We start from the raw sequence: 17,882 nt of genomic DNA, 5'->3' as shown, positions 1-17,882 counted from the left end.
TTTTTTTTTTTTTTTTTCAGTGTGGCTTTTGTGTCTCTGCCAAAAATCATGTGACTGTAGCCATGTGGGTTTGTTTCTGGGACTTTTGTCCCATTGGATCTTCTTCTGTTTCTGTGCTAGCATTGTCAACATACAAAACCACAGCCCAGGACTCCAAGAGGACAGGTTATTCTGGAGTGAGATAGGAGTGGCATGGTCCAGGGCCAGGTTTAAGTTACCTCAAATTCCATGTCTTAGCATGGTAACAGTTGATAGACATAGAACACAGGAATTGTAAACCAACACACATTGAAGTACATTGGTGAGGACATCTGTTGGGCAGGTTACAGCAAGTGGGGAAGCTCTACTGCTAGTCTCAGATGCTGTCTAAGAGCATTCTTGCCTTTTGGGTTGGTGGAGTCTTGTATTAGTCAGGGTTCTCTAGAGTAACAGAACTTATGGAATGGACCACTCTCTATATAAGAAGGGGCTTATTAGAATGACTTACAGGCTGTGCAACAATGGCTGCCTATGAACTGAAGCTATAAGAATCCTGTAGTTGTTGAGTTTAGTCTGAATAGAGTCCTAAAGATACCACTGAAGGAATGGACGTGCTGGTGAGGCAAGAACAAACAAGCAAAGAATGGTGCTGGAGAGATGGCTCACCAGTTAAGAGCACTGGCTGCTCTTCCAGAGATCCTGAGTTCAATTCCCAGCACCCACATAGTGGCTCATGACCATCTCTAAAGGGATCTGATACCCTCTTCTCGCATGCCAGTGTACATGCAGCAGAGTACTCAGACATGAAAGGAAGGAAGGAAGGAAGGAAAGAAGGAAGGAAGGAAGGAAGGAAGGAAGGAAGGAAAAGAGAAAAGAAAGAAAAGAAAAAAAGAAGAAAAGAAAAGAAAGCAAGCAAAACACAGAGACACCAAGAAAACAAAAAACCCAGGCAAAGAACAAAAGCTTCCTTCTTCCATGGCCTTAGATAGGCTTCCAGCAAAAGACATGGCCCAGATTAAAGGCATGTCTTCCCACCTTAAAGATTCAGAGTAGAAGTGGGTCTTCTCACTTCAATTAAGCAAAAATCCCTCACAGATGTGCTCCTCCATTTTTGGGTTCTAGGTAGTTTTAGATGTAGTCAAGTTGACAGCCAAGAATAGCCATTCCAAATCTGTTCATATGTTACAAAAGGACTTGCCAAGTAGTCTCAAGGATATTAGGTCACATCCAGAGGTGGGCAGTAATAGCCATGCAGAGGCTAAGACAAGCCCAGGATACTTGGTCTGTGACTGCAGCATGTCAGCCTGTCTGTACTCACTGATGCTCTAGTTCTGTCTGTTAGCCTTGTCTTATTTGTCCAGTGTTGCTGCAGGTTCTTTCCTGCAACACCAGGTCATGGCACCATGGTGGCTTGGTAACTGTGGCTCTCTGGTGGAACTCAAATGGGTGTATCGACCCCTCCAGTGTTCTTTATGCTCAGGATTGCTTTGGCCACCTGGGTTCTTTTATGCTTTCATATGAATTTTAGGAGTTTTTTTTTTTTTTTTTTTTCTGTGAAGAATTGTCATTGGAATCCTGATGGGGATTGCATTGAGCTTAGAGATTTGATATCCCAACTTTTCATTTTTTCCTTTTATTGAAAATATTTTTCTCATACAAAATATCCTGATTATAGTTTCTCATCCCTCTACTCCTCCAAGTTCCTTCCCACCTCCCCTCCCCTCCAGATCGACTCCCTTTCTGTCTCTAATTAGGAAAGAACAGGCTTCTAAGAGATAACAATCAAAGATGACAAAATAAAATATACGATGAAGCAAAAACCATCACATCAAGACTGGCCAAGGTGACCCACCAGAAGGAAAGGAGCCCCAAGAGCAGGCACAAGAATCAGAAACCCACTGGGTCATACACTCAGGAGTCCCTTAACAATACTAAGCTGAAAGGTCATAATGTACATTTCAATGAAAACTATTCAGAGAGAGACTGCACTTTGTGACCAGCTTCATTTTGGGACTAAGAAATGCCTAAAGTAGTGGTGGCCAGAGTGCTCCTAAAGCATGTCTTAGAGATACTGTGTCTTAGGACTTTGGGCAAGAACCTAAAGTGTCAGTATTCTGGACCATTAGTTTAGGGATGTTCCACACACTTTAGAAATAAGGTAGGAGGTAAATTGGAGGTCTTGTTTTAAAAATTGAAATACTGTGTTTTTAGCTGGACAAAAGATGTGCACCTCTGTTGATGAGAGTGCTTGAAGGCAGGTGAGGTTCTTCTAAGTGCTCCTTAGAATATGCAGTGACATCCCTGAGGTGCCACCGAGTCCCTGCAGCACTGTCAGGAGTTACTCACTGCTCTCTTCTCTGTTATTTTTATATACTTTGGTAGAAAAGAGGGGTTTTAAAAAATTTATTTATTTTATGTACATGAGTGCACTGTAGCTGTCTTCAGACACATACCAGAAGAAAGCATCGGATTCCATTACAGATGGTTGTGAGCCACCATGTGGTTGCTGGGAATTGAATTTAGGACCTCTGGAAGAGCAGTCAGTGCTCTTAATAACTGCTAGACCATCTCTCTAGTCCCCAAAGGGAGGGTTTTTAATTCACCTTTTTATTCATTCTAGTGTTATGTACACATCATACTTAGAAAGCTGAGAAGCACTGAAAGTGTTTTGAGTTAAGTTTAACTAACGGAAAAGTGATTCAAAGCCAAGACAGTTGATTCTCTCCTTGTCTGTAATACTTACTGTACTGTTACAGCTGAACATATTCATGAGTGGATGAGTGTACTGAAGTAATATGTAGCAATGTTGAGAGATTAAAAATTAAAAATCAATTAAGTTTTGTGTTATTTTCTGTCTTCCAATTAAGCATTTCTTATATCACTGTACTGTAAATGCTTTAAAGTGCCCAGCCAGTTCTCCTTCATGGTTCCCATGATTTCAGTCAGTGGCTCACTCTTCAGCAGCTGCAAGTTATTCCCAACATCTGCACCGTCAGTGCTAATGTCCTCCAAGTCCATTGAAAACAATGCTCTCACCCCATTAACAGGCTCCATCATTCTCCACTGTTTTTCTAACCCAGAGTTAGGGGAGAATGAGTGTAATATATCAGAGTAAGGAGCTCTGGCTGCTTATCTGTAGTCAGGTACACAATGCTTCATTTGTCCCTCTAGTTTTCTGTATGTAAAAAGCTAAATAGTTTCTTAAATATGAAAAGGTAGCTTGTTAAATATATAAAGAAATCTTTAAAATAGTCTTATTTGCTAATAAATGTAAAGATAAAGCATTCTGGTTGAGAAATATTTCATAAACTTTAAATAGCTAAATAGGGTAATGTGAGCATGGCATCTACTATCTCATTTCTCCACTCTCCACACATTTTCAACTCTTTGTGGTAGGGAGCTTTTTCTCTGCTGTTTACCTAGCAGATCCACTTTGGGGCAAGGACAGAGTTACTGGATGTGGGTATTCCACAGCTTCCTCCAGTACTTCTTTTAGGGGCACCATGTGGAACTGAAGAAACTCAACAGACTGTAAGATTGCTCTCAGGTTATATGAGAAGAGGCCCTTTAGCCATTCTTGCCAGCATGTTGAGCTGGCAGTTAATATTTTTAATAAGCAAGTAAATGAACATAATCTTAGCCGGGCATGGTGGCACATGCCTTTAATCAGGCAGAGGCAGGCGGATTTCTGAGTTTGAGGCCAGCCTGGTCTACACAGTGAGTTCCAGGACAGCCAGGGCTACACAGAGAAACCCTGTCTCAAAAAACCAAAAACAAAAAACAAAACAAAAAGAACATAATCTTTTACATTTAAATGATCATCTCATAAATTCACATTAGTTTATGGATTAGGAAGAATAAGGTGCTTACTTATGAATGTAATTTCTGTTTATAGTTTTAGCTCAAAGGTTAAGAATACTGGAGAGAAATGAAGCCAGATATTTTGACTAGCACAGTAAATTACTATAGCTTATTAAAAAATATCTCTTTGGCTGGGCATGGCCTGTACTCCCAGTACTGGGTAAGCCAAGGCAGAAAGACTGAGAGTCTGGAGCCTGCCTGACTACAGCAAGTCAGTCATGAGGGCCATACAGAGAAATGCTTTAAAAAACCAGCCAACAAACAAACCCTAATGTTACTGTCCTCTATGCTGAACTCCAAGCTGTGTATGTGCACGTGTGTGTGTGTGTGTGTGTGTGTGCGCGCGCGCGCGCGCACGCGTGTGTGTATGTGTTGTTTCCCCATTCCATTCAGCATCTGAGTAGTACATTGTGTAAAGTTCTGTAAAGAATGGTGTATCTTGTTGACACAAAAAAGGAAGCAGAAATTTTGCATTAAATACAAGTAAAATTTGATAGATGGTAATAATAAAGAAAAGCTATGTTTTCTTATTATTGCTGGGTGTGATTTTCTTTTATCAAGAGAAATCCCAGAATCTACCCAAGAGGTGGGCAGAGTCCAGTGCTAGTAGTTAAATCAAATGCCCACACGAGGGAAGAGTATTTTCTACATGTGGGGTCTTAATGTCATTTTTGGTAGTTGTTTTTAAAGTATTGCTTTTGGTCTGGAGGATGTCCATATAGTGAAGTAAAACTATGGTCAGCACAGTTGGATCTAAATCCCAATTGGGTCTTTTTACCTCCTGGGTGTGGGGCCTACTGATCTCTTAGGTCTCTTCATGCTGTGACGTTATGCATAGAATCATCATGTAATTTCCACCGTACTTATTGATTTTTTTAAAAAAATGTAATAGACTTTTAAGAAAACTCTGTGTGATACCGAGCCCTGAGAATTTGGGTGTAGAGGAAGTTTCTCGATATACAGTGACTCACAGGGAAACACTGTGTTTATCTACTTGCTTTGAAGGCTACAGATGCACATCCAGATGCTACATCTCAGGGAATCACAGAGGCAGAGGGCACACAAATACCCACCTGGCATTTATATGGGTTCTGGAGATCTGAACTGAAGTCCTCATGGTGCTTAACCAGTGAGTCATCTTCCTAATCCCAAGCGGGAAGATTTAAGGAATTAAGATCTAAGAATGATTCTAAGTAAAGGTGAGGATATAACTTCATATAAATAAAAAGAATAATCTCAGTATTATCAACAGAACCATAGCCAGGCACCTTTAATCCCAGCACTCAGGAGGCAGAGGCAGGTGGATTTCTGAGTTCTAGGCCAGCCTGGTCTACAAAGTGAGTTCCAGGACAGTCAGGGCTACACAGAGAAACCCTGTCTCGAAAAAAACAAACAAACAAACAAAAAAAACAGAACCATAATAAGAATTTGCCTGAACAACCCTAACATGTTAATCAAAATAGGGATAGTCAATTGATACATATTCTTATATAGTAATAATTACTCTTTAGGTTTCAAGTCAAAAATAGTGGAAACTCTTGTGAATGAATCTTTAATCTATATTATTCTACTGTGGTTAGCATATATATTATATATAGTATATAATATGTAATATATAGTACATATATAGTTATATATGATCTTTACAGTGTCTGATGTATATGAATGATAGGTGGCCAGTGCCTTTTCTTCTCCTTAAGGCAGAGTCTCTCAGCTACACCCAGGGCTCACCAGTATCCCCCTAGCCAGCTCACTATGCGGATACTGTCTTTGCTTTTCAAGTCTGGGAGCTTGGAACTTTAAGAGCTTCATGCCATGGACTCTGTGTGTGTGTGTGTGTGTGTGTGTGTGTGTGTGTGTAATGGTTTGTAAATTCTGAGAAACTCAAATTATTTTCTTCCCCAGTGTCACATATTTTTATATTTATTTAACTTTGCAGGACTTCCTATGGAATGCTGGCTTGTTTTCTTTGTTTCCCCTGTGCTGAGAATTTTTTTACTTTCTTATGCGCTCATTGCTTATTATTCCATGTCATTTATATATTTTTTTAGTTCGTTGTTGGTGGGTGAAGTCTTTTAATGACTTCTATGAATGTCAGAGAACACACGCATTTGATCAGTCTAAAGAGTGAACTAATGATCATATTCCCACTAAAAGATTTAGCTTGTTTTAAAAGTGATGATCCAAAACTTGGAGCAGTTAGCTACCCGCCAAAATCCCCTAGAACAATACTGTGTTTGTAGAACTCCTTTCCAAGAGACTCCCATCTGTTCAGTCTTTGTTGATGAGGGACACAGTGTGTGACTAGCGCTCCAGTGCAGGACTCACCACACATTTCTTCTAGTGCTTCAGCATTAATTGATGGTTCATAGCAGTGGTGTGGAGGGCTAGCAGAAGACAGTCAGCTCCGCCATAGACTCTCCACACACTGTCTTGAAAGTTTTCCCGCATGGGACACTATGTTAAAATAAAATATTTGTACCTGTTCTTCAGAGGCATCTGTGAAACATCTGCGCTCTGATGAGGAAGGTGAATGATTTCAAATTAGTCTGATTGTCATTAGTTGTCCTTTGTGTGTTACTGTTTCTAATGAAGACCATAGTTCCTAATTGGACACCTAATTGTTTCCTCAGTTTTCAAATAATAAGCTCCTTGAAATGTGTCTACTTCACGTTCTGTTGACTTAAGACTTCTTTTAACAAGGAAAGAAGAAGGCCCATTTACTCCTTTTTAAGAGATGTGACTGGACATTGGTGGTGCACACCTTTTCAATCCCAGCACTGGCGAGGCAGAGGCAGGTGGGTCTCTATGAGTCTGGTTATGGACAACCAACCTAGTCTACATAGTGAGATTCAGGCAACCCAAGGCTACATAGTAAGTCCTTGTCTCTAAATAAATAAATAAATAGTGACAAGTTTTGATTATTTTATTATTTACCTATATGCCAGGGCTCTGGACTAAAAAAAAAAATCCAACTTTTTTTTTAACCTAGAATCCATCTTTGTACATCTGCCCTAAATTCCTTTAATTCCTAGTGAATTGCATCAGACTGTAAATATTGATCAGCAGTACTTGTTTCTGTTAGAAATACAATTAAATCCACATTTAGTTGTAAACAAGATTGTGAAGGTTTCAAAAGCTTTCCTAAGGATGTGAGTAGTCACCATGGTGACTAGAGAGCCAAAGCTGACCGGAGCAATTATTAGTCTGTTTTTATTAAGTCATGTCTAGGATGTAAGAAAATCATATGAAATGAAATGGGGGGGGAGGGGGAGTCAGCTCTTCCTTGTGTAGTTTTTTGGCCAAAATATTCTCACTATTTAATCACTGATCACTCACATTCTATCTGTAAATGAATTTTAAAAGTAAATAAGGTAGAAATGGACATATAAGCACAAAGTATAATGTATTAATTGATTTAATAGTGATATGTATAGGAGATTATGGAGACATCAAAACTGGCCAGTTCATTTTACCTTAGCCTAGGTGGTAGAGGGAAGGAAGGCAAGAGAAATCCATAGGTTTGAATTGGCCCGAGAGGTTTGAGAACAGAGTTGACGCTTCACCAACATCCTAATGATTAATTAAAAAGTAAAATTAATGGCAAAGCAATGTCAAAGGCCGTGAAACTCTCTCACTCCTGAGTTGGGAATACACACTAATGAATTCACTCTCAAAAAGCTAACTGAAGCTAACATGCCTTAGAACACCAAAGCACATGCTAGACGGTGGAAAACATGAACTAGAACTTTGTCAAAAGTAAAATCTGTTGTGAGAAAAGGATGTCATCTATAATGCTGTAAGATAGTTTATCCAATGTAGAAACCACTTGCAAACCAAATATGTCCTAAGAGGCATGCACCCAGAGTGTCCAAACAAATCTTATAATTCAATAAAAAGGCAACCCAATTAAAAATGGACAGGAAAAATTAAAGACCAGTATAGGTGTCTGTCAATATATGCAAGGATGAAGACATATGGTATACATGTACACAATAGACTATCATTCTGTCGGGACAATGGTTAGAACTAGAGTTCATGTTAAGTGAAATGAGGCAGACTTAGAAGAGCAAGTATCACATCTTCTCTTATATATAATATGAGAAACAAAGGTCCTCACTTCATAGTAAGAGCACTGTAGACTCAGTGGTGAAAACGAGGCTTTTATTTTATGATTTTGCAGTCAAGCATCAGCCCCAAATGGCAGGTGAGCCAACTGGAGCAAAGAACAATCTTTATAACCCTGAGTTCATGGTCCTTCCTTCCTGCCTTTCTCATCTGAGTAATCCGGGAGGGGGTATAAAGGCTTACATGTCATCTAGGTATCATCTTTCCCTGTCCCCAGTGTTTGTCCTTTTCTCAACAGAACCATGTGTGGCACTTTACATCCTATTTATTTTAAAGCCTAACAGGCTTGTGCCTTGCAGGCACACTTGGCTGTTAGTAATTTTCTTCTCTGAGTTTTTAGTTTGCTTGCTGATATGTTCACAACTAGAGGAGAGCAATAAATGCATGTACATTAGTGCTTAGCTTGTTTTCTCTACTCTTATATGAATTAGGATCCTCTGCCTAGGGGATAGTGCCACCCACAGTAGGCTGTGTTCTCATTTCAATTAATGTAGTCAGGTATGTTTAGATACCTGACTACATTATGAATATGTTTAGAGCACCCATTTCCTAGGTGATTTTAGTTTTTGTAAAGCTGACAATTTACACGAATCATCTCTCTCTCTCTCTCTCTCTCTCTTTCACCTTCTAGGAAGCGAGAATCACTGGTATGAAAGTTCAGGTAGAACTGGGTTGTCACACAGTGGTAGACTTAACATTTATAAGCCTTGGGTTTGATTCCTGGCGCCAACAAAGACGGGAATAAGAGAGGGACGGTGGGAAGGCCAGCTAGCTGGATTATTGCTTCCTTGTGCTCTGTACCCATACTGCCATGTTGCCTACACAGCCACATGACATTTGGGGAGCTTTCTACAGAGTCTGATATAAGAATCATATTCCAAGGCAAACTTGTTTGACCTTATTGGAATTTCAAACTCATTTTTCATGGTGACCTTGCCAGAATTGTCAAGATTGCATTACATGTCAAATTTTTGCTCTTGTCAGAATAGAAATGTTGGCTCCTTCTTGGGCCATCTGTTGTACACTAATGGTTTTGATTTATTCTTTGTCTCCCTGATACATATTAGTGGTACAGATTTATTTTTTTAATTTTTCCTGTTGTTTGGTCTGTAATTTTATTGCATACATTAGTGGCACAAATACCACATTCATTTTAGCTATTTCTACTGACTGTGTCTATTTGGGGGGGTGAGTAATGAATGTATTTGCTTATGTTTTTACTATGGTGAGCAGCTCTACGTCATTTAATAGGCGTTGCATGACGACATTCCACTTAATTTTACTACCTCTAATTTTTTTCTTGCAATTTTTGTTTTCATGGTATTTTATTATGTGTGTTTGTATATTTTGATGAATTCAAATTTCCTAATTATTTCTTCAGTGAGTAGACACTTTGGGTTTCTAGTCAACAGTTTATGTAACTACAGGAAAACAGTATTAGTTGCAAATGTTGTGGATTTAAGCAGTAACTTTGACATGCCCACTTCTGACTGCTGCTCTGGCTAATTCGCTTTTGAGATTTGGCAGCTTGAAAGATAGTTGGGCAGAGGAAGAGATATATTGTGACAGTAGAAAACTAAAGCTTCCGGAGATGGAAGTTAGAGAAAACACAGAGCTGGTTTTAGAATAAGGATGGATGTTGGTTGGTTTTTTGTTTGTTTGTTTGTTTGTTTTGTTTTCAATCTGGTTTCCATATTTGAAAAACAAGCCATCTCAAGAATTCAGTGGATATAGGCCAAGTATGAAATGTTAAGAGGTTGTTGTTGTCAGTGTTGGCCTGGTACGCAAACCTCTGGTTCCCAGCGGGTCATCCCAATGCAGGAGAGCTGCTTGGTGCTGCACTTGAAGCCTTTGCTGACTGAGAATTCTCATTCATTGGGAGTAGCTATTCTAGGTATTCCTTCCTATCACAGACAGACGCCCACACTGAGCCAGGTTTCCTCATATAGGAGAAGCTGTTTCATCTAGTATGACATGAACTGGCTAAGAGGAGACTTGAAAACTGTGTGTTTCATTCAATTATTAATAATTATTTCACTTGCCAGCTTTTGATGTAAACATCAGGGCTTTGTTTTTAAGACTAAATCTGGTGCTCACTTCAGCAGTACATATACTAAAATTGGAACGATACAGAGAAGAATAGCATGGCCCCTGTGCAAGGATGACACACAAATTCGTGAATTGTTCCATATTTTTAAGGAGCTAAAGGGGTCTGCAACCCTATAGAAGGATCAACAATATGAACTAACCAGTATCCCCCAGAACTGTGTCTCTAGTTGCAGACGATGACCTAGTTGGCCATCAATGAGAGGAGAGGCCCTTGGTCTTGCGAAGATCATATCCCCCAATAAAAGAGAATGCCAGAGCCAGGAAGCGGGAGTGGGTGGGTTGGGGAGCAGGGTGGGGGGAGAGTATAGGGGTATAGGGGACTCTGGGGATAACATTTGAAAAGTAAATGAAGAAAATATCTAATAAAAAAAGAAGTGGAAAAAAAAAGACTAAGTCTACTGTTCAGAATCCCATAAATCATACTCACAATCCATATGCCATAATTTCTAGTTACCATTTTTAATTACTTTCAATTATAATAAGAACTTACAGATTGTTAAACAATGTGGTACAAACTTATTGTGTTTGTGTCATTTATAGTTTTGCAGTAAGAAAAATAAAGGTAATCTCCTTACTTTGATCAAGTTGTGTGATTTTACTTAGTTTATCAGTTTTATATAATATTGAATACAATTACACTCCCAAGTCAGCAATTAGAAAATCTAATTAGCAAGTGGTTTAATAGGTTTGTGTGTACTCTGTGGATATGTAGAACCAACATTTGTTAACTCTAGTTGGGTCTTAACTTTATTGTGAGGTATTGTCTGAACTGTCTCTGATGCTTTCTCTTCTTTAGAAAGGTGAAATGCCTTTTAATGCTGTAGCGTGTCTTCATACTTGGATTGTCTCTTACAAGGTGTGTGGGAGAGGGAATTGGAGGACTGTATACAAAACTGGTGTCTTGGATCACGTATTACGGCCGATACTGGGAAAAGCTGACGCTTTGTTCTCACTGTGCAGAGCTTTGATGCTTTTCTAGATAATCCATGGGCGTATGAGGAACAAAGCATTGGCTATAATGTTTGTCCACACAGATTTATCCCTGAAGATATCCTGTATCAGTCCTATACTGCACTTTCAGAAGCCCATTTGACAATGTCTTAAAATAAGCAATGAGACTTTGAATGGCAGTATTGAGGTGTATTCCTTTTTAGAGCAATATCCTTTTTGCGTTTACCTTCTATTTCTAAATAGCTCAACTTTTGTTGTAGTTGATTATTTTAACGTAATACAAGCGAAATGACTTTGTTAAAATCCATCAAATTATACCTTGGCTTTTCCAAGGCTGAAATTCCTCCATGAGTTCATTAATATGGATTTAGATAAAATGAGAGGGGGGTCCCTATCAAGATGTTTGAATAATAAATGTGGCTTTTCTGTGCAGTTTAACAGTAGGAAAGAGATAGTGGTGCATGCCTTTAATCTTAGCACTTGGGAGGCATATAAGTCTCTGTGAGTTAAAGGCCATTCTGGTCTATATAGTGAGTTCCAGGCCAGCCAAGGCTACTTAGTGATACTCTGTCTCAAAACAAAGTTAATGAAGCTATCCCTGATGGTGCTAACCTTTATTGAACTTCTGTTGACCAAATATCTTTAGTACTGATCCACAAACAGATACTGTAACAAGTTGTTATACTTAGCTCTAGATTTTGACAGAAAATCCAATGCAGTGGTGACCTAGGAAAATCAAAATGTTATCTCTGTCACATAACTTTTAAAGATCTTACTATGGCCCCTCAGTCACCAGGCTCCCTTTGTCCTGTTGTATTGCTCTGTAATCCTCTGGCACAGCCTCCATTGCAGAGCCCACTGTGGCTACTCCAGCTGTACTGCCATGGCTGCTTTCTGGCTGGCAGGAGGAGAACTGGAGCTTTCCATCATCAAAGAAGTGCTTTCACCAAGGCTACATTGCCTCACCTGGCTGCAGATGAGTCTGCTTTCTGCCCAATTAAGTATCACAGGTTCTATTTCTAATCCAAAATTATCATAACCGAAGAGCACATATTAGAAACAAATCACCATCTATCTCTCAGTGCACATTGTTTCCCCCAAGAGAATAAAAATCTGAATTTCTAGTCTTTAAAACACCCCCATAGCATAGTGCTGAGTATGTGGTAGGGGGCATGCTGGGTAAGTGTTTTCTGTAATGAGTCGTAGAAGTCTATAAACACCTGCTGAGTGATTGAAGTTCCTGGTTTCTACTCTTATAACTAATAGGATTAATGTTCTAAATCAGAGTGATATGAGCTCCAGAAAATAATTCAAAGTTCATTGTTGGCTTAACAGCCATTTCTTCCCAAAGAAAGTAGGTACCTGTTTAACAAAGCAACTACAGTCCTAACTATATGTGCAATATTTTTAAATAAAATACTGTTAGAATTGGTAACATACTAGCTTTGGCTCCCTTCAGTTTTGATCAGTAAAATAAGCATTTTAAGTTATAGGCTCCATCTTGTGTGACTCCCTAAATTCTATCCCTAGCAATGGGAAAACAAAAAGCCCAGGCACACACCTGTAAGCCCAGCTCTCAGGAGGCAGAGGCAGAAGGGTTCTGACCAGCTGCACTGCATAGCAAGTTCTAGGCCAACTTATTTACATAGAGGACCCTTAAACAAGGAATGGCTATCCCACAGTCTAATGAGAGACAAAACAGGCTAACTTTAATTATGTGTATAAGTATGGTATAATTCTTTTTCATAAAGAATAGCATAATTTTTTACTTCCTGCTACAAAATGTAGGAGACATTACATTTGAAAAAAGTCCTGTTTAGAAACATCCAGATCTCCAAAGGAAACTCATAATTAAATCTGAGCCTGACTCTAACCCGTCACCAATATGATCTAAGTGTGTTTGTTTTTACAGTAACCTTAATTTGGGCTTGCAGTTTGAGGGTTGCTTTGTTATTCAGTTTAGAGCCCATGAAACAATATTTTAATTATAGGAACTAAGCTATTTATAAATTTCATAACAGGAAGATGAGCAAATTGTGTTTCTTCTAGGATATAATTTATTATATTGCTCTCAGAAATGTGTGATCTTTGTGTCTAACAATGCAGTTAAACAAAACAGGAAAAGGAAAACAACCTCTTTCTCCAGAGCTGGGATTCTCTCAGACCCCCACTCTTCTTTCCACCCTTGGAAAATGTGTTCTCATGGGACTATGGCTCTGAATCCCACAAAGTGCCGCAGTTACCAGAAGTGTCTCCACACAGTTCTGGTTGTGTCCACAGCTTGGCATTCGTGGTCTAGGTTTTTCCTTTGCTTTGCTGATAACTTCATTTATCAGCTACCTCGGATCTGACATTTGAGGAGTTCATCCATAGGGCAAGTTTGTTGAATGAATGACAGTGACTATAGGAACAACAAAAAGCAACACCAAGTAGGTTCGTTCAACTTGGGTTCTGTCTACCTCAGCCTAACATGCTCCTGTAAGGAGAAATACTGTCAGAGCCCTTACCCCTGTGGTGATTGTATGTGTTTGTTAGGAAGAGTTGTTAGCAATACTAGTTAATATCAAAGTCATAAGTCTTTTATGACCATCTACAAATGTATCTATATTTTCCAAAACTCTTGCCCTCCCCACTGTTCTGCCGCCAACCTCTCCTTGGCTTGTTCTTACTTTGAGCAGCTGTGTGGCTGGAGACCTGGCAGCCCAGATACTTTGAATCACTTATAGGTAATCAAAAGTTGTCTGTCATTTTGTAGAAATGTAGAAAACAGAGTTCTTTAAATTCTCTACTTCAACTGTGTGCTTTTTGTGGGAGTGTGTATGTGCAGATGTGCTTGTGGGTGTAAGCATTGTGTGCAAAGGTCAGAGGCTAGTCTCAGGTATTGTTCCCAGGACAAGGTCTCTCGTGGCCTGGAGCCCTCCAGTTAGGCTAGGCTGGTGAGCCACTGAGTCAAGGACATCTCGTATCTCACTTCCCTGGTGCTGGGACTCCAGCACACCCCCATACCTGGCTTTACATAGACGAATTCTGGTATTGAACTTAGGTCTTCATTTGCACAGCAGTTTGCACTACCACTTCAGCCCACACACATTTTAGTGTGCTTTTGTCACAGAGAATCTCTAATAGTGCAGCATTTCGCCTTAAAGGAAAGCACAAATCAGGCAGGGCCCCAGAGCTCTGGACCCGCGTTAGCCTTTTACACTTTGGAGGACAAAAGATTCTGTCTTTTACAGTTTGAAAATGACTGGAAGCCACGTTGGTGTCTTGTAACATAATATACCTCAGCTCCCATCATTCTATAGGGTTGGAAAGTGAGACCTGGACAGAGGATGCAGTCTTATCCAGATCACACACCTATGTAGGGGCATGACTAGAATTAAGACCTGTTGTCTTAACAACTTGACCAGTATTCTTTATGGTACCCTAATCATATATTGTTACCAAAATCTAGGAGTATTAGAAAACTGCCACAGTGTGTCTGGCAGTGGCAGCCCCACCTCTGAAAAATGTGTATTGCATTAAGATAATTTGTAGTTTATTTCTTCTAAGCCAAGTTTATATTAAAAAAATTAATCTTCATGACCTGAGTAAAATGCTGGCTCCCTAAAAAGCATAAATCTGGAGTGTTCCTAGAGTAAACCAGTCATCATGATGTTTAAAACACTGTTCTTTTTTAATTGTAGGATCATCTGCTATTACCAGCTACCACCCACAACAAGACCACAAGACCAAAAATGTCAATTGTATTACCAGCAATAAACATAAATGGTAAGTTAAAATTTTGATTTGTTAACCCAAGAGTCCTTTGCTTAACCAATATTCTCTTGGTTAATGAGAGGGCATTCAAGACAGTCACTCAGACAAATTTAAACATATATTATTTTGGAAATGTTTCTCACTATTTTATAAAAATATTCATTTAAATTTCATTATTCTTATTTTTAAGCTACTTATCATACTTCTTAAGATTTATCTTTATTATTATTTTTTAAATTTATATGTATTAGGAGAGGTTTAAACAGGCCAGAAGAGGGTATTGGGCCCTCTGGGGCTGGAATGAAAGGAGGTAGTTGTAAGTGAGGGCACAGAGATTCCACCGACCTAGACCACACTGTGGGTAGAAAGAAAGTTTATATGGGAAATCAAACTGCTGCGCTGTCTGTCAGAGGGCAGAGAACAGCAGGTGGTGGGAAGGAGAGAACCTACTTATCCAAGTTATTCTCTTGTCTCTACATGCATAGCTCTAAAGATACTCATGAGATAGCCATACTACTGTTTGATGAAGGAGAATTTATTACAACTGTATTATGTTGTACTCTGAAGACTGTATTTTTGAAATCTCTTATTCTTATCCCATAGCTACTTGGGTTTCTTTGCTTAAACTCTGAACTGAGTTTGGTCAGTTCATTTTCAGAGAAGTTATTCTCTAAATATCACCCAGGCAGAACCACCTTGATTTTGTTCTTAAGATTGGGCTCTTATGTAATACAGTGCCTGCTATTGTTTTATAGCAGTGGGCTGTCCATTTCAATCAAGCCATAAACAGTAAGATGCTGTTAGACACTGTTTATATTGGCCAGGGAACTAATTTTTAAAGATAAATCTTTCCTGGGTTTGGGAAATACAATTGTTAGCAGATCATTTCCTTTTTAACCTGTTCCAGATTTTAATTTGCAAATAAGTTCTGAGTAATTTTCCTTTTAAGGTATTATAAATTTAGGAAAATCAAGATTAAAATTCAAGAACTCCTGACAGAGAACATGCTGTATGTTAGGTCCGATGTTACACTGTACCTCTCCTCTGAACAGTGCCCTAAACCTTTTGCCATGAGGTTTTCCTCAGATTAGAGCTTGATTTTCTTCATCAGCCTCCGAGCTTGCAGGGAGGTAGGTGGTATCCTGGCGGCATGCTCATTCACCACCACAGCTAATAGATAGTGTCTCCTTTCTTTCTCCTGCCCTCCCTCACATCATCCAGTCATGACAGTAGAGTGTGTCCCTCTAACCTTACTGTGCTGCAGTCATCAGCACCAACTGCACCTCTCATCTTTCTGCACAGCTTTGGGCTTCAGAGCCAGTTGATCAAGGGCAGCAGTCTTTCTTGATGGCAGTTATCTCTTTTATGCCACCTCAGCCCCCAACATCCACATGACTGGAGTCAGGGCTTGTCCTCACTAGTCACTAATAGCACTTACGTTGAAACCTCCTCTCCAAACGCCCCACTCTCTGACCACTACTTAATCCCTTCCTTCAGAGTCCACACTCCAGCTGTTCTTCTTCCTCACAGATCTGTAGTCCCTTGATCCTTCATCTTTAGTAAATCCATCTCATCCTTACTGGACATACTTCTTCCTGACCTAACCTAGATCCCATGGTTCATTTGTAGACGTACGTTGTTTGCACTCCACTTTTAATAAGAGTTCAGCCTCTCCTCTAGCCCACCCCCCAGCAGAGGCAGTGGAGGAGGAAAGTTATTAGGACATGGGGAAGTGGACCTGTTTATCAGTAGTTCTTTGGGGACGAGCTCCATCTTCTTTGGCAGCAGTTCAGTCCTGTAGCAAACACCAACTATGACTCAGCAGCTAGTCTAGTCCTCTCAGAAGGCAGACACCACAACATAAACTAGCTGACACCAGGCACGAACACCAAACGGCATGAGGTGAGGCCCTAGAAGCAGCAAGCTGCCACAGGAGCCTCACGAGCAGTTCTTAGGAGAGTTTCTCTCAATGGCCACATTATCACAAGTTGAGCTATGTAAGGCGAACCATTGTATGTGTGTCCTTACAGAAGAATAGCAAGGCGGAACAAACCAAACCAATGCTCAGTGTTGTCTCCACTATCTGTGGGGTCATGTTTATACTCCTTCATCACAGGTCCGTCCATGTGCTTGCTATATCAAAACATCCTTTCACCTGTGACTGCTTCAGGAAAAGTCTTTCCTGCTTTTCACCTGTGTGCTCCAGGCAGACATTTGATATAGCTGACTTTCCAAAGAACTAGAACTCTCTTCCTTCCTTCCTTCCTTCCTTCCTTCCTTCCTTCCTTCCTTCCTTCCTTCCTTCCCTTCCTCCCTCCCTCCCTCCCTCCCTCCCTCCAATGTAGCTTTTGGAAGATTTTATTTAATTTTTCAATTATGTATATGTGTGTGTGTGTGTCTATATGGGCATGTAGGTGCTCCTAGAGGTCAATNCCTCCCTCCCTCCCTCCCTCCCTTCCTTCCTTCCTTCCTTCCTTCCTTCCTTCCTTCCTTCCTTCCTTCCTTCCTTCTTTCCTGTTAGCACTCTGCACATACCCCTTGATTCTCTGCTTCCTTTCTCCCTTCGTACCCACTACTTGCCGTAAAGCCCACCCTACTAAACCCAGCTATTCTGTTAATGCCTGCTGCCAGGCATTTGAAACTAGCTAGAAAATATCAACCAGTCAAATCAAATTGATTGACTTCAAGTTTATGACCATTGATTTCAGTGGGGCATTCATACAGCCAATCCTTGCTAATGATTTCACTTTCTTCCCTCTGAATCAAGACTTCTTCTGATCTTCATTTTTCAAATCTCCATTACATCTTTCCCCAACCGCCCTCAGCTCATAAACTCGCCAAGGGCTATACTGAAAAAAAAAAATCATGCAAAAACAGTGTCACATATCCACTACCATTGGCCCAGCTACAGTGCCACCCACAACCTCTACCCTTCTTCATGTGCTGAAAGAAAAATGTCCTCCCTCGGTTCCAGATCTGTTTTACTGTTTACCAGCTATGCATTGTTGGGGAAGTAAATGAGATTTGTCCTTCTGCTTTCTCGGAATGCTTAATGTACACCCTGTCATTTCTGAAGTCAGAAGTTTCATGTGTGCCTT

At 39.9% G+C, this 17,882-nt stretch overlaps 1 protein-coding gene and 1 non-coding gene across 5 annotated transcripts in view; both read left to right on the top strand.

Annotated features, from left to right (window-relative positions):
- The window catches only part of Atf6 (activating transcription factor 6), a 169,892-nt gene that overhangs the window by 105,048 nt on the left and 46,962 nt on the right, over window positions 1-17,882 (top strand). For all 4 annotated transcript variants that reach the window (XM_029474736.1, XM_021159362.2, XM_029474735.1 and 1 more), the window contains one exon: window positions 14,712-14,796. In XM_029474736.1, the coding sequence (XP_029330596.1) occupies window positions 14,712-14,796 (85 nt within the window). The remainder of the gene's footprint in view (window positions 1-14,711; window positions 14,797-17,882) is intronic.
- Window positions 10,058-10,164, top strand: LOC115032571. The gene has a single exon (XR_003838216.1). It is a non-coding gene; the product is annotated as a U6 spliceosomal RNA (small nuclear RNA).

Source organism: Mus caroli, chromosome 1 (genome assembly GCF_900094665.2).
Source record: "Mus caroli chromosome 1, CAROLI_EIJ_v1.1, whole genome shotgun sequence".
Classification (NCBI taxonomy): Eukaryota; Metazoa; Chordata; class Mammalia; order Rodentia; family Muridae; genus Mus; species Mus caroli.
This window is presented reverse-complemented; position numbering and strand designations above follow the sequence as displayed.